The following is a 22191-nucleotide window of genomic DNA, read 5'->3' on the forward strand; positions in this document are numbered from 1 at the left end:
TATTGAGCAGAAGCCTTACTCTTAACATAGTCAATTAACACATATTTTGTATGTCATATATTATTATATAATGTGTTCTTAAAGTAAGCTAGAGAAAAGAAAATGGTATTAAAATCATAAGAGAAAATACATTTACAGTACTGTATGTTATTTAAGAAAAATCCACACATAAGTAGACCTGTGCAGTTCAAACCTGTGTTATTCAAGAGTCAACTGTAATGAAAAAAATTTGATCTCATCCAGATATATGGGTGGGAAAGGGAGGAGTGTATCAGTAGACTTTTAGATAATTATGAATATTCTTCTTGGTACTATACCAGAACTTGGTAAGTAGAAGTCCCTTAAAGGTTACTTGCAATGTGAAATCTGAAACCATTAATAATAAACCTTTTGGACTCAGTTACATAAAAATCTATTGGTCTAATTTGCAGTTTCAACATATGCGTAATTTTGTAATATCATGCATTAGGTCATTTGGAAATTGCCAGTTCACTGGGTTATGCAGATCTTCCAAATTTTGGCACATTTCATCATATGATATTAAAAATACCACCACCACCACCAATCTCATCAGAAAAATCTCTAAGTATCAGGAAGCTGTCAAGGTCATGGTGGCAGATACAAGTTTTCAAAAATTCTTACTTTTATTTGAAAGCCTGAATTTTATCATTGACAACAAATACTGTCCATTGTTTTCCTTTAAGTAATAGGCTATGCTCATTCTTGAGAAAATATCTGCCAAACACTCAAGTCTGAATAGCCAGCCACAGGGGATCAGCCACTTGTTCTTTCAAGGCAGTCCATGAAAATGGGGTGGGGGGGGGGTAGTTCAGCTTTGTAACCCAAATCTTGAAACTCAAACTATTTCCCAAGTGTTCTTCCTTGAGGTAGCCATCATACTTTGGTGTGCAACAGAAGCACTTCATGTATACTTCCCATTTAACAGACATAGCCTCAAGGGCTGAGATTTAATAAAACTACTTCATCAAGAACATGTTTAAGTGAAACTTTTTTTTTTTTTTAACTATTTGGACAATATTATGCGATGGCTTTGATTTCTGTTAAGGTGTAAGTAGTTTTACATACTATTGTTTTTGTGCCACCAGTGCAAATGTCAACGTAGTGAAAAGAATAATGTCTTATGAAAGTGGTGACTTGTGCGTGATCGCTATTTGACCTTGCTTTGACCACATTTGAAGAACCACTGGTCTCTTCATCATCCTTTTCCAGCCACCTGTCTTTTTTTTTTTTTTAAACTTTTTAAATGTTTATTTATTTTTGAAAGAGAGAGACAGAGCACGAGTGGGGGAGGGGCAGTGAGAGAGGGAGACACAGAATCTGAAGCAGCCTCCAGGCTCTGGGCTGTCAGTACAGAGCCTGATGCAGGGCTCGAATGCAAGAACCATGAGATCATGACCTGAGCTGAAGTCGGATGCTTAACCGACTGGGCCATCCAGACGCCCCAGCCACCTGTCTTGATTCTGCTTGCCATCATCATCTCCTCTGCGGCTCTGCATATATTGTTCCTTTTGCCTACAATGTCTTTCCTAAGCAGTGGGAAAAATCCTATCTGTCTTTTAAGACCTGGTGTGTATTTCCTTTCTGAGAGAAGTCTCTTCTAAGCTGATCTAATCACTGTCTTTTATGCTTCTGTGTCGCTACACACATACATTGTTTTAGCATTTATTATATCGAAGGCAGAGGGGCTACTAACATCTTAAAGCGCCCAACGTGTGTCAGACCCTGTGCAAAATCTTTTATGTGTTTTCCTATTATATCCTCAAATTAACTGTGTGTGATAGGTATCATTATAGTCACTGTACACTGAAGAACCAGACAAATAGCTAAAGTGAAGTCAAACCCAAGCCTGTTATTTCAGCAGTGTGATCATCTTTTCCCTGTTTGTCCCTATGGCACATATACAGCATACTGAAGATACTCAATTTACGTCACCTGAACAGTCAAATAAATAAATTTAGTAACAATCCCATAATAAAAGGCTCTACAAAGTCCCTTATCTTTTAGGGTTTGGCCTGAAGTCAAGTATTTTTCATTTCTTACAGTTTGGATTTGGTATCTTCATTACTTATAGAAAAACTTGAATTTTCATTTCTTCCAACAGCGGGATGGTAATTTAATGATTACCACCACCATCAGGATGGAAACACAAATGCTGACATTTGACAGTAATGTTTTTCCCTTTCAAAGTTGCTTTAAGTAAATACCAATGGTGTATCCAATTAAGTAATTATTGAAAAAGCAAATGATGTATCTTTAAAACTTTCCAAACAATTAAAAAAAAAAGCACTACTTAAAACCTCTTTTTCTGCTCAATCTGAGCCATTATGAAATGTGAAAATTCCAGGGTGCCTCTAAGGAAATCTTAATACCTCACACATGCTTTACTTAGACTGCAGCACATATCTTTAGATTTAGGATGGCGGTGAGGTCGGTGGCTCTCAAAGTGTAGCCCCAGGAGCAGCAGCAGGAGCAGCAGCAGCACCACCACCACCACCACCGGGGAACTTGTGAGAAGTGCAAATTATCAGGACCCACACCACCCCAGACCTACTGCATCAGAAACTGTGGGCGTGGGGCCTAGCAATCTCTGTTTTAACAGCCCTCAAGTTATTGTGGTGCATGGTTACATTTGAAACCAATGGGGCACACCAACTGCATCATTTGGATTCAGGGATGTTACTTCCTAAGAACTGATAAAATTTGGAAAATATGACCAGCTCATTACAACATCTGTGAAAATATAAGCTGTACAGTAAGGGGTCTGCCATGCCACAGGGCCTGGGCTGCCCTCAAGCCCACATACGGTGGCACGGAGCCAAAGCAGAGAATCTCATTTCACAGAAGAGATGCCAAATCAGTCTTGGCTCTCTCTTCCAGGAGGCAGATAAACACACCACAGCCATACTTAATGAAGAGTGAAGCCATTTATCGATCTGCAAGAACTATCTGACATAAGTAACTCCAACCATGTGCTACTTAAATTGCTTTTTTCCTAAATAAAACAGTAACCTGCAATACATGTGTTTTATTACTACTGGAGTACAATATTCTATCATCCACTTTCAACTACCTATGACAAGACTACTCTTTCCAGGAATATATTACTACTATTCTGCTTGCTTTGTTATTATATGGACTTAAGGAAAACAGGAACTTGCTAGCATTTTGACAACTATTTGGGGGTTATGTAAAAAGCTTATTTTTGTAAAGAGTATACAGATAAACGTATAAACTTGCTAACATTTTGCTCGAAAAAGTGAAGGCATTAAGTACTCACTTCATTTTTATTTATACTTTTCTAATAAAAAAGCTGGTAAGAGGATCTGCCCTATCATAAGAGTTTGCTGTCTTTGCCAAAGAAAATGCCAGGCCTGGTAGAAAAGGCTTACTGTAAGTCAGCAGGGAGGCAGACTTAGAATCAGATGAAAGAATACTCGGGGCATATCTTTGTTTAAAAGTAAAAAGTACTGGGGTGCCTGGCTGGCTTAGTCGGTAAAGCATGTGACTCTTGATCATGCGGTTGTGGGTTCGAGCTGCATATTGGGTGTAGAGATTACTTAAAAATAAAATGTTTAATGTCATTTGCAGCAATGTGGATGGAACTAGAAGGCATTATGCTGAGTGAAATAAGTCAGAGAAGGACAGATACCATGTTTTCAATCATATGTGGATCTTGAGAAACTTAACAGAAGATCATGGGGGAAGAAAGGGAAGGAAAAAAGCTACAGAGAGGGAGGGAGGCAAACCACAAGAGACTCTTAAATACAGAGAAAAAACTGAGGGTGGATGGGGGGGCGTGGGGGAGAGGAGAAAATGGGTGATGGGCATGAGGAGGGCACTTGTTGGGATGAGCACTGGGTATTGTATATAAGCCAACTTGACAATAAATTATATTCATATAAATAAATAAATAAATAAATAAATAAATAAATGAAATGTTTAAAAATAAATAAATTAAGAAGTACAGGGGATATAAAGAAATCATCCCATTTGTTACAAATTTGGGATAGTGGTTCTTGTTTTTATTGGCAGTTCATTAATTTTGCTTACAATATGAATGAGAAACAACAATTTTAGGCTTCCTAAACATAAATGTTTATGTGAATGATTACAAGTGAAAATATAAAAACTTCATTTACTCTTGTGTTCATTAACAGTGCAACACTGTGGGAAGAATGCAAGCTTTAGAGTCAGCCAAACCAAAGTTTGAATTCTGACTCTGGCAGTTGCGAGCTATGTGAATCTGGTCAATTCTTAACTTCTCTGATTTTCAGTTTCCTCATCTGTATACAACCAATTTGTAGGGCTGTTGTATGGATTCAAGAGAACTATTTACAATGTGCTTTACACAGAGTAGGTGATCAAGAAAGAGTTATTAAAGAAGGAAAGAAAATGGATACCTAGAGAACTGAGGCGGGTGGGCCGTTTGCCCAGCTGGCATTATGGATTCTACTACTGGGTCTCAATCTCAGTAACCATCTTCTCTTATATCACCTACATGTTAAATAACTACAGACTGCTTGCCCCCAACTCCACCCCCACCCCAAAATTTCCACAATACTTGGAAGGAAGACAGAAAGAGCATTAAAAAAACAAATTTTCCCTGAAAACAAAGTAAGGATATAGAGCTACACCTTGGTGAAAGCCAGAACAAATCGCTTGAAGAGCTTTATTCCATCTACAGTGAGGGTAAGAAGAGTATCACCATTTATTCATTTGATCCTGTTTCTTCCTCACACTATCATAGCATTTCAAAGCAACATATTATTTACTGCTATTAGGGTGTTATGGATTTGCTTTTCTATGTTCAAGCCCCTCTGCACTCACCAGAATGCAGCAGGCTACTTTAGCTAAAGATCCAGGGCCATAAACCTTGTTCAGTGCAATAAGATCACTTTAATAATACTCTAATCTTGGAATGCAGTTATAAAGATAGATGATGGCCACTGAGTGCTACTTCCAGACAGAAATGGCTCTTATGCAACCTGAAAGATATAAAAAACTTAGCATCTAAAAATGTGTTAAAAAATTCTCATATTCTGCCATTCTATTTTACGTACCTGAGAATTTTTTTAGGGATCTGTGACGGAGAAGAATGACTCCTTTTCTTCTTCTCTGAGTCCTGTAGTAACCCATCCTCTGTCCCATCTTTTTCTACAAGTGCTGACTGGTCTGCTCTGGCCTTCTGATCCACACCGAGCTGGCTTTGGGCAGGATCACACCTGTACATAAAGACAATGGCTGGCTTCTCACTGGACTGTCCTTTTGCCTCTGTGAACCAGTGATGGCGCTGAACTGGAGGAGGCGGCAGCATGTGGATGACTGTGCCATCCAGGCCCACCAGTTTCCCTTTCTCTCGGTCTTTCTCTTTGTCATCCTCCTCGTCTGTTTTCCGGCGGCGGAAGAAGCTTTTAAATGATATCCAGCGTTTAGGTTTTGCATCAGCTGTCCGCCTGCTGCCTTCAGAGTGCAAAACTGATTCAGCTTCCGTTGACCTGGTAGGACTGGTTGGCTTGGTCCAGTTGGTGAAATGCCTCTGCAAAAGGTTGCCCGCATGGTAAGGGGAGGAAGTAGAACGAGGTGGGGGGAAGGGAGGGGGTGGCTCACCCTGGGAGTTAGCCACTAACTTGGAGAGAGGGGCAGTGACTGGCTTTGCGAGTGGATCTTTCCGTACTCTGGCAGTGGGACTTTCTGTGGTCTGAGGGGCTTCAGCCTCCCCACTGGGCTGAGACGTAAAGAGAGACTTGGGTCGGACTGGTGTACTCTTAGCAGCGTCAGCATCTGGAGGGACTGCATAGAGCTCTTCCACACTGCATGCTTTAGGGCCAGACTGGGGCATTTCTGGAGGAGACTGTGGTGGTTGGATAGAAGCCACAATCTGAGAAAGCACTGTGCTTGCTTTCTCTCTGGTGCTGGTGCTGCTGCTGCTGCTGCTGACCGTCTGAGACTCCTGAGTGCCTTCTATTTGGGCCACAGGTTCTTGAGTGGTTCTCTGGATCTTTGTTGGGGAGCTGTGGCCAGAACTATAACTTTTCTGTGGTGAAGACTGACCTCTGTTCAGACAGCTGTTAAACTCCTGAACCTTTTGAGCCACTGAGCCCCTTTTACGCTCTGTGCTGCTTGAAAGCCCTTTGGCTTGGGGGCACTCAGTAGGTTTGCTAGTGGTGTTATCGGACAGTTTTTCAGTTTCTATTTCTTCATAAGTATGGCTTATTACACTTGTGGTTTTTCCCTTCACTGAGAGTTCTCCACTTGTTCCAAGAAAACTTTTATAAATGGCTAGATTGTCATATGCATTTGGGTTGATTACAATGGGAACTTTGATGGCATTTTTAGAACTCCGAGCATAGGTTGGCTCGTCGTGAATGATGATTGGAAAAGGTGGCATACCAGCATTGTTATAACTATTAAATTTTATTTCAGACAAATTGGGTGACTTAACAGGGATGGTTTTAGAGGAAATGTTTGTAGTTGTCGGTGAAGTAGGTGCTGACTTGTGACAGTTTTTCCTTGGAGGGACATTTGGTCCAGTTCCACCACCAATTAATTCCACCTTGGGTATCTTTTGTCGTGGACTGGTACTGGAAGTCCATACTTCCTGGTATCGTATTGCACTGGATTTTTGGAAGTGGGCACTTATTTGTCCTGACGTCGATGCAGGTGATGTCATCGGAGAGTTTGGAGTAGAAGAGGAGATTTTTGTCTTGGGGCTGGTAATAGGGCCCTCGAGGTGCTCAGTGGCCATGGCTGCCGACACGTCCACGATAGTATATGGCTTGCACAGTGGCTGTTCCAGATTGACAACTCGGTAGGGCTTTGCTTGCTCTTCTACGGGGACAAGGTTAATGGTTACTGCTTGCCCAGCAATATCAGTAGAGGCTTTACTTTCTTGCTTCTCAGTCTGTACAGCAATCTTGCCGTCCTTCTCTTCTAATCGGAGAGCAAGGACTGCTTTGTGTGTTTCTGGAACTTTTACTGAGCTTTTAGGTGCTTGTGAGGAGTCCTTTTCCTGATTATTACCAGAGAGACTTTCATAATTGGGCTCACTTTCCTTCATGTCCTTAGAATTTCCCGGGTTACCAGGAGATACTCCTCCATTACAAATCTTCTGGGATAAACCACTGGCTGTCTCAGAACGTGACTCTTCTGTTAAAGAAGAGTCTGGTGATGTAGAGTCAGATGACACCATGCTCTGCATGCTTCCTGGTCCACAGGAGACCACAGAATTCTCTTCATAACCATTTAGGATTTCATCATAACTGTCATCATAGTCTACAGCACAGATTCTCTGCAGAGACTTATTTCGCAGGGGGACAGTATTCCATTTTTTGTCCACAAAGAATCGAACAGGAGACAGAGTATTTGCCCTGAAGTTAGCAAAGCGGGGCTGCCCTCTCATGCGAATCTCCATGGCCAGCAGCTCTTCGTCGCTCTCATCCCAGCTCTCATGCTCCTCCTCCATGTTACTGAAAAGTACATCTTCCTCACTCTCCTCGCCACTAGAAAACTCTGGGTAACAGAACCGGCCCCCTTCATTACTGATCACTTCTGTGCTCCCACTCAGAATAACATGCTTGCCCTGAGTATCCTTTATACCGCCCATCATGCAACTTGGTGGAAGCTTTCTTTCCAATGATCTTTTATAGCAATCATTTATTCTTCCTAAGAATGTTTCTCTGGAGTTTGTTTCATTTCCTCTCATCTGAGGGGTGGTATCCAAGCCTGCTATCTCTTTTAACACATCAGTTAGACCATTATTGTTATTTGGTATCTTCTTTGCACTATCATTATTGCCATAGGGCTTAGGAACGTGGCTAAATCCTTCAATATCATCTTCATTATTATTATTAAGTGGTTTCTGATTCAAGGCCGTCCTGTTTCGGTTCCACCCTATGATGACAGGTTTGTTCTCACAGTGTTCTTGGATACTAAGTTCACCACATACACTCTGCCCATCTGCCACCATCATAGTGGGTTTCACAGCTATAGTGGGTTTTTTAGCCACAGGAGGACGGAAATTCCCAGTGTTCCTCATGCGGTGGTTATTACTGTGATTGGCATTAGTTTTCACATTGCCATGGGTGGCGGGTGCCTTCTCAGGGTCTGGGGGGAGCTGGTGTAAGCTTTTAGGCTTAAAGCAGTTCTTGCATTCACCAGGTTTCCACACGTGTTCAGTAAAGGTGTTACAAGCAGACATTTTTAAGAAAAGACCTTCACAGACAATGCTTTCCTTTCAGTGCATAGCAAAACTTTCATCCATCAGTTTTCACCTCCCCTATGTATCATAGCAGCTCTTGTAAGTATGATCAATCTGTGGGAGGGAAAAAAAAAAGAAAATCTAAATGGAAAAGGCACAACGAGGCTTATCATGATGAATGACTTAAAAAAATTGGCTCCACTCCTAAACTTTTCTTTAAGTGAACAGATTGAAAGATTAATTAATTTGGGTGCTTTCTGAACTCCTTAAGCCAGTTAGCATTTTGGAAAGTTCGTCTTTCAGCCATAATTTTTGTATACTCTCATTGAACTATATATAATCTTTCACTTGATATCTATGTGGCAACGCTACTGTGAACTTCCCCTTCTGGAAATGCGTTTCAAACTGCTCTTTTTATTATCTACAACCTGTGTGATACTTCTTAGTCCACTGTAGGTTCCTCCTCCACCTGCCCTTTTAATTTGGCTACCTCATAGACTCCTCAATCTGAGTGCATTCAAACTAAGCCTCCGGCTACCCCTTTTCTCAACTGCAAGAAATTTTTCTACTCTAATCAGCCCTCCTCTACTCTCCAGGCCACCTCCTTTCTCTGTCTTTACCCTATTTCAGTTAATGTCCCCATCATCTACTTAGATAACTAAACTCAATTCTTGACACCTCTTCCTTCACTTCTAACTCCTTAAATTAGTCTTGCCAATTCTATCTATTACATTTCACTGGAACTCTTTCTTGTCATTACCAGACCCTGCTAGCGGTTCAGATATTCACCATCTTTTGCCTAGATTCCTGCAATAAGCTGTTAACTGATCTTCATGCTTGCAGTCTCACCCCACTCCAATCCAACCTCTCTACATTTGCTACTCAAAATGTGGTCCCCACATAAGGAGTATCAGCCTTATTTGGGAACTTGTTAGAAATGCAGTATTTCAGGTATAACCCCAGACCTACTGGATCAGAATTCGTATTTAATGAGATACTACCATCAGATTTACCTTTCTGAAAAGCTAAGAGGATCAACTTACTACCTAGCTTAACTATTCTGTGCTCAGTCTTACCTACCCACTGACTCTCAAATGTCAGTGTGCAGACTAGGGGTTGCCAGCTAAGTAAGAACCACTTGGGGAAGCACTACACACCTACGTAGTCAATCTCTGAGGGAAGAGTCCACAAATTGGATTTTTTAAAACAAGTTCTCCGTGTTTGTTTGTTTGTTTTAACAAGTTTTAAGTGCACTGAGGTGTTGGAACTTCTGAGTTCTAGGAAGGAACACAAGCCCCTTAGGTTTTCACGATTTGGTCTTTGCCTCCCTTCTAGCCTTATGTCTTAAACATCAGCTAGTCTTATTAATGTTGTAAATCCCATTGGGCTACTCATTTCTCCTTGATACTATCAAAGCCACTTAGACATACCTCCATGAACAAGCACTTTCATTAAAAAAAAAAAAAAGTTTATGTATTTATTTTGAGAAAGAGAGAGTGTGCATACGTGTGTGCAAGCCGGATAGAGAGAATCCCAAGCAGGCTCCGTGCTGTCTGCTGTCTGCTGTCTGCACAGAGCCCAAAGTGGGGCTCAATCTCATGAATCATGAATCATGATTTGAGGCAAAATCAAGAGTTGGTCACCTAACTGATTGAGCCACCCAGGTAGGTGCCCTGCACTTTCATTTTAAATTGTCTGTTTACTCACTAGTTTTTGAGCTTTTTAAGGTCTGGGCTCTATCTTGTTCATCTCTACATGTCTAGCATAAGGAGCTAAATAAATACGGTTTGACTAAATGTGCTGGGTTTAAAGTTTATTTAAAAAAAAAAAAACTAATCTTGTGACTCTCCCTTTTGTCTTAGGCACAGAGCTGCAGACTTTCCCACAGAATATCACTACAGTGTTATATTTCTAATTTGGATATTATAATAAAGTTGGCAGTAGGCATGTATGTGTAAGACTATTTTAATGGCTAGAGAGTTTAACTTTACTCATGTATAATGACAGCAAAACAGATCTTTCGTTTCATTAGAAATGCAGCCTTTCTGTCGAGTCTCAGCATGCGTGTAAAGAAAAGAATATTTTCTTTAGCTTGCATGTGTGTGTGCACATGTGTATGTGTGCACACACACATGCATGCACGCACACACACACACACACACACACACACACACACACACACAGAGCTAAGTCCCTTGTGAACAATACTCATAAAGCATTCTGCCTCAGTGAAAGAAGTACAGACTTAAAGATCAAAGTATTCCATACAGAGAGCCCAACAGCCTGGCTGAAACCTAAGTTCATTCTTTGCTGGAGATTATCAAATGGCTCATTTCAATATGGTAAGAGTATATTTTTCAAGTGTTTGTTTGAAAACATTTATTTAGTCCTTTGGATATTCAAAAAGCTATCCCTTAGTTGATAAAAGCATTTCCTGCTAGTCTGAGATTGGAACATTTTGAGCAAGGAAAAGAATGGCATAAAATTAGGCTGAAAAGGAAAGCACGGGCCAGATTGTGCACGGCCCTTTAGGCTTTTAAAGATTACAGAGTTTATCTTAAGAGGAGTGGGAAGACACTGAAAGGTTTTAAATAGGAGAAACAACATGATCCAATTTGCATTTAAAAAAGCCAGCTCTGAGGAAAATACAAGAAATACGATACGTAGCTACAGATCTAACAAAATATGTACAAAATCTAAAATCTCTATGTAGAAAACTACAAAATGCTGATAAAAAGGTATCAAAGTGGACCTAAGTAAGTGGAGAGAGATACCAAGTTCTCTCAGTATTATGAAGACGTTAATTTCTCCCAAACTGCTCTGTAGATTCAACATAATTCTAAAAAAATCCAAGCAGGATTTTTTAGGAGAAATCAACAAACTAATTCTAAAATTTATACAGAAAGGCAAAGGAACTAGAATAGCCAAAGCAATTTTGAAAAAGAACGAAGTTGGAGGACTCATATTACCTGATTTTAAGACTTAGCATAAAGCTACAGTAATCCTGACAATGGGGTACTGGCAAAAGATAGAAACATAAATGGGGAAAGTGGGGCAAACAAATCTAGCCTGCTGCCTGTTTTTGTATGTCCTAAACTAAGGATGCTTTAAAATTTTTCAAATGATTAAAAAATCCAAAAGAATAGTATTTTGTGACAAGTGAAAATTACATGAAATTCCCAATAGAGTGCCCATAAATAAAGCTTTATGGGAACATAGCCAGGCTCATTTGTTTGCATACTGTTCCTGGCGGCTTTATGCTACAGTGGGGAGTTGAGGAGCTTGGGACAGACTGCATGGGGCGCTCTCATCACTTTGCAGTGCTTTTCTTTTAAAAAAAATTTTTTTTAATGTTTATTTTTGACAGAGAGAGAGAGAGACAGAGCATGAGCGGGGGAGGGGCAGAGAGAGAGGGAGACACAGAATCTGAAGCAGGCTCCAGGCTCTGAGCTGTCAGCACAGAGCCCGACGCGGGGCTCAAACCCACAGACCGCGAGATCATGACCTGAGCCAAAGTCAGATGTTCAACCGACTGAGCCGCCCAGGTGCCCTTTTGCGGTGCTTTTCAAGCACTCCACAAATGGCAGCATTTCTACAGCTATGTGTATCACCCATGTAAAAAGACATTTTTCCAAGATAAAAATGTCAAATTTCACTACAGATATGCATCAATAAACATTTATAATCAAGTTTGATAAGAGGAAACACTAACTTTGCATCCTAATTAAGCAAAATGTTAACCCTATCCCAAAAAAGAATTCCACTGTTTGTATTAGTAGAGCTGTGTTTCAGAAAATTGTACTCAATTACCGTATTTTGAAATTTGTTTTAAAAATTCACGGAAAAATTTTTTCTCTTGTTATACAAGTACTTACATAATATCTCCAATTTTGCCTTTGGGCCTATAGAACCTAAAATACTTACTATCTAGTTCTTTACAGAAAAACTGTGCTGACCCCTGACATAGATCAAAATAGGCACAGAAAGGAGTCCAGAAATAGAACCCTACAAATATAGGCAACTGATACATGCCTCTATCAGTGAATATTCTTTTCAACAAATGTGCTAGAATAATTGGATATCCATAGGCAACAAAGTAAACCTTGATTCATACCTCACATACTGTATATGAAAATTACCCCAGATCTACGCATAAAGTGTAAAGCTATAGTGCTCGCTACAGCAGTACATATACTAAAGTGTAAAGCTATAGAGGTTTTAATAGGAAAAAAACAGAAGAAAATCTTTGTGACCTTGAATTAGGCTGAGTTCCCAGATACAATATGAAAAGCATGATTCATTAAAAAAAAAAAAAAAAACCCAGACAATTTGGATTTTATCAAATTTTAAAAATGTTTGCTCTGACAAAGATACTGATAAGAGAATGAAAGATAAGCCACAGATGAGAAGTTTTTTGCCAAGTACATATCTGACAAAGGACTTTGTATCCAGAATATATGAAGAACTTTCAATATTTAATAAAAAGAAAATATCTGATAAAAAGTCGGCAAAAGGTTTGAGCAGTCACTTCACCAAAAGTACATGGATTGCATATTAACATGTGAAAGGTGCTAAATATCCTTAGTCATACAGAAATGCACATTAAAACTGCAGTGAGCTGCCACTATGCATCTATTAGAAAGGTTAAAATGAAAACAAAACCAAATACTGAGGGAGAATGTGGTGCAAGTGAAATTCATATGGTGCTGGTGGGAATGCAGATGGCACAGCCACTTTGGAAAACAGTTTGGCAGTTTCTCATAAAAGTTGAGCACAAGCTTTCCATGGGACCCAGCAGTCTCACCAATAGGTACTCACCCAAGAGAAATGAAAAGTTATGTTTGCATTATAGCCTGTACACAAAGGTTTATAGGCAAAAACTGGAATAATCCAAATGTGTGGTGGTGGTTATAGGACTCCATGCATTTGTCAAAATTTATAAAACTGTACACTAAAAAAAGATTATATAAATCAAACCTTAATACATCTGACTTAAAAATAAAAAACAGCTCTGGCTGCTATATGGACAATAAGCTGGTGGAAGACAGGAGAGAAAGCCAGGAGACTGTTCGAAGGGCTGCTGTTGGCAAAATAAGATATGATGAAGATCTGAATTAGGATGTGGCATCATGGAAGGCAGAGAAATGTAGATTCACGAATGACTAGATTCTGGAGAGAGTAATAGATGTTGAGATTTGGGTTTATGTACTTAAATGATTTGTGGGGCCATTTACTGAGATAGACAACACTGGAGGAGATGATGCAACTTTTCGGCAATAAGATTATTAGTCCATATTTTGTTACCATATAATAGAGAAAACAGGTGAATTTAGAAGTCTGGAACACAGAAGGGAATTCTGCTGTTCTTGTCGGTTTGGGAATAACTACAGAAATATCCAGGCTAAAAAGAAAAGAAGAGTGAGCTGGGGAGGTGGTCTTGGTGGGTGAACCAGGGAGAAGAGAATAACTCTTAAGAAAACTCAAAAATGAATAAACTGAGGGTTGATGGGGGGTGGGAGGGAGGGGAAAGTGGGTGATGGGCATTGAGGAGGGCACCTGTTGGGATGAGCACTGGGTGTTGTATGGAAACCAATTTGACAATAAATTTCAGGAAAAGGAAAAAAAAAAAAGAAAAATAAACATTTTATTCATTAAGCAAAAAAACCCAAAAAACAAAAAACCAAAACCTAAAAAATAACAGTCATAACTGTGTGACACAGAGCCAGATGAGGAGATTTCATGAAGGGGGAGAAGACAACTATTTCAAATGCTGCGGAGGGGTAATGGGGGGACTGAGGACCTAAATTGCCCATTGGACTTGGTAACATGAGCTCATTGGTGACTTCAACTGTAACTATTTTGATGCAGCAGTGGGGATGGAAAGCAGACTGTGGTCAGCTGAAGAGTGAGAAGGTAGAGTGAGTAATTGTAGACAACTTTTGGAAGAGTTTATGTGGGAAGTAGAAGAAAGAAAGAGCCAGGCATATATGGGGAGGAGGTGCTGTCCAGAAAGGATTTCCTTAGTTTAAGATGGCAAAAACTACATCATGTTGAGTATTAATACTAGAGAAAGACACAGGAGAACGGGAGACGCTAAAGAGACAGGAAAAAGGTAGATAATCCCAAACCTAAGAATGTTAAAACTGAGCAGGCCCCGGTTTGATCCTTCTGTTTTATGGATGAGGAAGGCTGAAGCCCCCCTGAAGGGCCATGCTGTGAATGAGAAAAGACCTGAGAAAGAACTGAGATTATTCAAGGCTACAGCAACTTACAATATGTTTTGTTTTCAAATAATTTTTTCTATTGTTACCTGAATTTTTTTCTTTTGTTATATAGATGTTCACTGTGAAAAATCAGAAAAGCATAAAAGAAAATAGAAATCATGTGTAATCCTATTACTTGGAAGTAACTTCTATCAGTAGTTTAGGGCAGTCCGTGTCAATCACCAAGAATTTTTTTAAAAAGATATTCCCTGTTGGGGCACTTGGGTGGCTCAGTCGGTTAAGCATTCGACTCTTGATTTCAGATCAGGTCGTGATCTCACGGTTCAGTTCGGTTCCTGGGTTTGAGTCCCACATCTGGCAAGTGCTGACAACACAGAGCCTGCCTGGGATTCTCTCTCTCCCTCTCCCCTGCTCAAGCTCACATTCTCCCTTTCTCTCTCAAAATAAATAAATACACTTAAAAAAAAAAAAAAAAAGGCATTCCCTGTCTACTCAGCACCATGTGGCATTAAATATAAAAGAATAAGGCATCCTGGCCTAATATCTTGTTAACCAAGTTAAATCCACCACTGATAAGAGAGGGATTCAATTTTCTCTTTTAAGTAGTACAGTATATTTTCTTTTTCCAAGCCTGGCAGATAAATAGTAAAAATAATTCCCCATGTTGAGTGCTAGTAAGTTAATTCAGTCAAGAAAGAGCTGCTGAGTTGATTAGCAGCTATCACATTATCAACAGGACAAATGAGATTCACCAGGAACACAATTAGCTATGTCAGTGCTGTGTGCAACAGAAAGCCATCAATAAAACTGAAACCTTGGAGCTGACATTCTTTTACAAATTCTGTGTACATCTGTATTCACACTGCTGTAAAACTGAGATGAATCAAGCAAACACCTTTAGCAAGCACCAGATGGAGCTGCTGGCTAAGCCACTAAGCCTTAACTACAAGGGCTTCAGTTTTCAACACTAATTATGTTTGGAGACAAAGATGTGCACTTAAAGACACTGTCAAAACTATTTCAACTTGTAACAGGCTCTTAGAAAGAAAAGCTGTACCCGATCAGATGTAGCGCTGTCCAAGGAGCAATCCTTGGGCTCTATTGCCTTTGTGAAATAACTTCATTGGCACTCAGTAACTAGCAGTTTTGCCTGCTCAACACTGACACCCCCAAATCAGGAAATTCTAGTCACCAAAGTTCTGCTTGAGAAATAAAATATGTGTCTCCTGAGGCACTTAAGAAAATATGACAGTCTACCCTGGTGTCTTCTATTTATTTGCCAAGACAGGTCTGATACAGAGTACCCAAATGGAGTGTTTGATAAGAAAACTCATTTGCTTCCACATTCCTTACAATCTCAAAGCAAACCCCACAGATGAATGGTTGATGAGAGAGTTGAATGGCTGAAGCTGCCCCCAGACGCCAGCTAGGATTCCATGATCTAAGATCTGATTTCATATGTGACGGTTTTTAAGACCAAAGCCCTTCAGGCTACAGATGAAACTGTTGAAGAGTAGCCTATTTCACTTCAAGTTGTGACAGCTTTTAAGAACCTATTACTGTTTTTTACTCTCTCTACTGCTATATGGACAATGACAATAATTAGTTTGCTTCGAGTCCAACGGTTTCAAGCAGATTTGATACAAAACAACTAAATCCACACTGGATTTCAATCTTGGAATAAACAGGCCCACAGAAAGGGCTGGAGCTCCTCAAGCTGGATGCAATTTCCAAGTCAGTGAAGAGGGGAGACTGTGTAGGTGGTATATTAAACACCATATATAGAGTGTTTCCTAAAGGCACCCAAGGAGAATCTGTTCATAATAAAGGAGGATGGGGAATGGACTGCTAAGCTCCTTCCCCAATCCTATGACTCCTGGAGGCCATTGTTTCTCTTCATAAAATCTGTCACATTGCCATAGAGACAGAGTCAAGAATCCTCAGTGCTGTACATGGGCTTTTAAGGACACTTTCAGTGAGGAACTACTGCCTATATGTCATCCTACACATTTGTCCATCTCCAGGATACTGGGGTAAAATTTACAAGTCAGGGTTCTCATTAGGCTTTTGTAATGGCGCATGTGGGTTACTTATATAAAAAAAGGAAAGGAAAATGTGACAAGTATCCCCACGTCACTGTTCTCAACCTTTCCTTCTGCCACAGTGAAAAACGCTGACCCGATACCTCAGCCAGCTGCCAAACCCTTCAGTAGATGACTAAAAGGGTGGGGAAAGGAAGAGAAAAGCAAAGCTGCAGGAAAAGACTTTGTAGGAGATAAAACACGGCTTTAATTTGGAACATGAATGGAAATTCCATGAGTGAAAGCAACCTTCCTTATTTGACATCTGACCTCCTCCCCACCCCTTCGTGGAAGAAAAAAATCACACTTCTTTGCTATCACAACAGTAGGCAAGATCTTAAGATATAAGGGTCTCCTGTTTAAAGAAGAAAGCAAAGTAAAACCTGCTTAATTTGGAAAACGTAACTAGAGCTCTGTTGAAAGGAGGAAGCCCATGCACTTCCAACTGCTCTAACCACAAGTTTTTCTCTAGCCATTTACTGTTCCTGTCACATGGTAGCTATCTCCGGATAAGAGCCATGCGTCAGCAAACACACGACTGTAAAGCGGCACCGCTTAGCTCCCAACTCAGTTTTTAAGTTCAAACTCTTTGATGAACCAGTTCAATAATAATAATAATTACTATTATAAACTTGGTAATAACTAGTCATAAGATTATAAGTTCCAAAACGTACACTGAACCCACCTCAGATCCCTACTTAAGAAGGTATACATCAGAGAGGAGGTTAAAATGTTATCTAATAACAGCCAAGGACTCCACAGTCTCTTGCAGTTTTATTCCGTTCACAAGCTGTTCCCTCTGCTTGGAACGTATTTCATCTAGCGCTGTTTCATTAGGCAAAACTATTTATCCTTTAAGACCCAGTTCAAATTTTACCTGTGTGATGAAGCTTTACCTGACTTCCTAAAAACCTTTATTATAATACCATGTTGTATGGTAGTTACAGAAGTCCCTAGAACGCAAGGCTATGTCTTTTTATTTTTTTTTTAAGTTTATTTATTTATTTTGAGAGAGAGAGAGAGAGAGAGAGACAGACAGACAGACAGAACCAGCTGGGGAGGGGCAGAGAGACAGCGAGAGAGTGAGAGAATCCCAGGCAGGCTCCACTTAGTGAGTACAGAGCCCAATGTGGGGCTCGATCTCAAGAACCATGAGATCATGACCTCAGCTGAGATCAAAAGTCAGATGCTTAACCGACTGAGCCACCCAGGTGCCCTGGCAAGGCTGTGTCTTTTTCATGTCTATATCTCTTGGATTGCTTGGAAGATACTGGATACTAAATAAACGCTTGCTGAGTAATAATAATTTTAGCTATCTAGCATTTACTACTAAGTGCCAGGCACCACTTGAAGCATTTTTTTACACATGAAAGCTCTTATTCTCATAAAAACCCTACGATGTACATAATTATTAGCTTCATTTTACTAATGAAGAAACTGAGACCTGCTCAAGGTCACACAGTTAGTAAATGACAGAGACAGGATGGATGAAGGGATGAATGAATGCATGTATGCACAGATGGTAACGTTCAGCTATCCCTAGCATCTGGAGGCTGATTTAGCCACAGCATGGTGATACCTGAAAGGCGCCCACCACAGCGGAATTCTAACTTGAACAAAGAAGCGTCAGAAGGAGGCACACCCACACCTTCCTAGCTCAGCTCTGAGGTGGGCAGGGTCCATGTGCTCACAGCAAAGCTGTGGAAGCAAGCTAGAAAGAAACCAACAAGCATATATAATTAGCTATGGCTGCCCCCAAAGTTGTGCTTTATGTGCTTCAGAGTGACTATTTGGAGGCAAATTAAGCATAATCTTTCAGGAGCCACCCCTATTAGGAGGGCCTCTTTCGTAGCTTATTGAGAATGAAGGGTGAGATGCTGCTAGAAGCTGCCTTGCCGTGTTCTTCCTCTCCACTGCCTGCAACTGCAGAGCCAACTGTCAAGTGAAGAAAGCCGGACTGTAGGCTAACTGAAATGTGAAAAGATAGGTGATCTCTGGTATAAAACAAAAGAATAAAAGGGGCGCTTGGCTGGCTCAGTCGGTGAAGCATGTAACTTTTGATCTCAGGGTTTTAAGTTTGAGCCCCACGTTGGGTGTAGACATTACTTAAAAAAAAAAAAAACCAATCTTTAAAACAAAACAAAGGAATAAGAAAGAGGGGAAATGAGGACTGCAAAATTCAAAGGTAAGAAAAAGAAGAGAAAGGAGGAAAAGGAAGTTGGGAAGGAAAGAGAAATAACAAAACAGTCCATTATTCTGAGAGAAATCCCACTAGAATGTTTATAGCAACATCATCAGAGGAAGCAATAATGTCATTTGTTACCACACTTCACCATTTCTGGAGGCTTTACTGTCTTGTGGGACTTGTACATTTGCTATGAAGTATTAATTTTCCAATCAAACTAAATTTTCCCTACCCCAGCTACAGAAAAGAGTAAACAATACATTCTGTAAAACATTTATAATTTAGACTTTTAAAGAGAAAAAGCACTTCTAAATTAAAGTCTGAGTTATACAATACTTTAAAGAAATATAAATTCATTGCTTTCAAAGGGACACCATAACAAACTAGTGTAACAGTTTTTCCTGGTAAAAGTATTTGGAGGACCTGTTCTAATAAATAAATAAGAATTATTTTTATGATGGTTACAAATAAATAATGGCTTAAAAATACATTAAAAGAGTATCTTTCAAACTGGGATCCAGGATCTTTTTCAAGGGTCTATACATGAGTTTTCCAAAATAACTTTAATATTGAACTGAAAACAAAGTTTACATCTAAAATTAATTGATATGAACATATGCTGGATCATTGTAATGGCCACTTAAAACAAAGCATAGCAACATGATTTGCAACATGATTACTAATGTACAGATACATTTGTTTTTCTAGTCTGAACTGGCATCAAGCACACAATTTTAATTGTAAGGAATAATGAGAAAAGTAGGAGGCTCACTTAACATGTAAATGATACAGTCCCACTAAGTAAAGACCAAAATGAAATAATGGTGCAGTCACCGCACATTGTATTGATCCTGGATTTTCAACATCTGAGAAAGAAATGTGGCAGAAAAAGAGAGTCAATGGTAATGAAAGCTGCCAAGACACCTTTGGGGGTGGCAGACAGCTCCATACTCATGTTGTGAGCAGCAATTCAGTTTTGGCAAAACATCATCACTTTATTAAAGTAACGTTAATTTGCATTTCATTATGTTTTACAGGCTTTTTTTTTTGTACTTTTAAGTTTGTTTCAGTTTACAGTTAAAAGAGAAATCCAAGTGTAAGGAATTTATATCTAATTTTATTTGTTCATATTTAAGTAAAATTGTAATAATGTGTGTCAATGGTGAAAGGCTCCAATTTTTAGCCAATTAAAAGGAGCCTATAAATTACTAACGTTTGAAAGTAGTGCTTAATAACAATATTCTCTTATGTCAGGTAAGCATTCCTCTTGTGACCTTACTTACATTATTAACTTGCTAAGCATCTGTTAAAGGAGTATAATAGTCATCTATCTCACAGAGGCTGTTGTTCAAATGAATTAAGATAAAATATATACAGATTGCATTGAATCTATAGATAGCTTTGAGTAGTATGGACATTTTAGCAATATTAATTCTTCCGATCTTTAAACACAGGATATCTTTCCATTTGTTTGTGTCTCCTTTAACTTCTTTCATCAGTCTTATAGTTTTCATTATACACATCTCCCATTTCCTTGGTTAAAGTTATTCCTAAGTATTTTATTGGTTTTAATGCTATTGTGAATGGGATTTTTTCTTTCTTTCTCAGATATTTTGTTGTTAGTGTATAGAAACACAGCTAGGGGGCACCTGGGTGGCTCAGTCAGTTAAGCGTCCGACTTCGGCTCAGGTCATGATCCTGAGGTCCGTGAGTTCAAGCCCCGCGTCGGGCTCTGTGCTGACAGCTCAGAGCCTGGAGCCTGTTTCAGATTCTGTGTCTCCCTCTCTCTGGCCCTCCCCTGTTCATGCTCTCTCTCTCTCTCTGTCTCAAAAATAAATAAACGTTAAAAAAAAATTAAAAAAAAAAGAAAAGAAACACAGCTAGTTACTGTATATTGATTTTATATCTTGTGACTTTACTGAATGCATTGATTAATTCCAAGAGTTTTCATGGTCATCTTTAGGATTTTCTATCTATAAAATCGTATCATAATTTTATCATCAATTTTACTACTTCTTTTCTGATTCAATGCAATCCCCATCAAAATCCCAATGGCAGTTTTCACAGAAATATAAAAAACAATCCTAAAATTTGTATGGAACAATAAAAGACTCTAAATAGCCAAAGCAAACCTGAGAAAGGAAAAGCCAAAAGCATTACACTCCTGATTTCAAGCTATACTATAAAGCTACAGTATGGTACAAAGGTATAGTATGGTACTGGCTTAAAAATGGACACACAGACCAATGGAAAAGAACAGACAGCCCAGAAATAAACCCATGCATATATATGGTCAATTAGTTCACAGCAAAGAAGCCAAGAATATACAACACAAAAGGAGTCTTTTCAATAAGTGGAATTGGGAAAACTGGACAGTCACACACAAAAGAATGAAACTGAATCCCTGTCTTACACCATACACAAAAATCAATTCAAAATGGATTAAAAACTTAAACACAAGGCCTGAAACTTAAACATAAGGCATAAAACTCCTAGAAGAAAAAAGAGAGGAACAAGTTCCAATTGTTGTCTTGGCAACAATTTTTTGAATATGACACCAAAAGTACAAGCACCAAAAGCAAAAATTGACAAATGGGACTACATCAAACTAAAAAGCTTCTGCACAACAAAAGAAACAATCAACAAAATCAAAAGTCAGCCTACAGAATGGGAGAAAATATTTACAAATCATATACTGGATAAGGAATTAATATCTGAAATATATAAAGAACTCGTAACTCCATAACAAAACAAAAACAAACAAACACACAACCACAGATTTTCAAAAGGGCAGGGGAACTAAAAACATTTTTCCAAAGAAGGTGTCCAAATGAAAAGATGCTCATTGCCAATCATTAGGGAAATGCAAATCAAAACCACCATGAGATATCACTTTACACCTGTTAGAATGGCTATCATCAAGAAGATAAGAGATAACAACTGTTGTCAAAGATGTGGAGAAAAGGGAATCCTGTCCATTGTTGCTAGGAATGCAAATTGGTTCGGCCACCATGGAAAACAGTATGGAGGTTCCTCAGAAAATTTTCAGTAGAACTACCATATAATCCAGCAATCCCACTTCTGGGTATAAAGAAATGAAAACAGAGTGTCAAAAAGATATCTGCACTTCTCTATTTATTGCAGCATTATTCACAATAGCCAAGATATGGAAACAAGTGTCAATCAACAGATGAATGGATAAAGATAATGTGGTATGTACAATGGAATATTATTTAACCATGAGAAAGAAGGAATCTTGCTATTTGTGACATAAATGGATCTTGAGGGCATTATGCTAAGTGAGATAAGTCAGAGAAAGACAAATACTGCAACATATCACAGTCTAAAAAAGTCGCATTCACAGAAACAGAATAGAGTGGTGGTTATCAGGGGCTTGGTGGGGGGGCGGGGGTGGTAATTGGACAGATGTTGGTCAAACTTGCAGTTAGAAGATGAGTAAGTTCTGGAGATCTAATGCAGAAC

General features: G+C 39.3%; 1 protein-coding gene across 11 annotated transcripts in view; it reads right to left on the reverse strand.

Annotated features, from left to right (window-relative positions):
* The window catches only part of PEAK1 (pseudopodium enriched atypical kinase 1), a 313202-nt gene that overhangs the window by 73177 nt on the left and 217834 nt on the right, over positions 1-22191 (reverse strand). For all 11 annotated transcript variants that reach the window (XR_013556374.2, XM_078448912.2, XM_060617964.3 and 8 more), the window contains one exon: positions 5082-8332. Coding sequence is in view for 10 of the 11 variants with exons in the window: in XM_078448912.2 (XP_078305038.2) it covers positions 5082-8218 (3137 nt within the window). In the remaining variant the exon portion in view is untranslated. The remainder of the gene's footprint in view (positions 1-5081; positions 8333-22191) is intronic.

The sequence above is a fragment of the Panthera onca genome, chromosome B3 (genome assembly GCF_046562875.1).
Source record: "Panthera onca isolate mPanOnc1 chromosome B3, mPanOnc1 haplotype 2, whole genome shotgun sequence".
Taxonomy (NCBI): Eukaryota; Metazoa; Chordata; class Mammalia; order Carnivora; family Felidae; genus Panthera; species Panthera onca.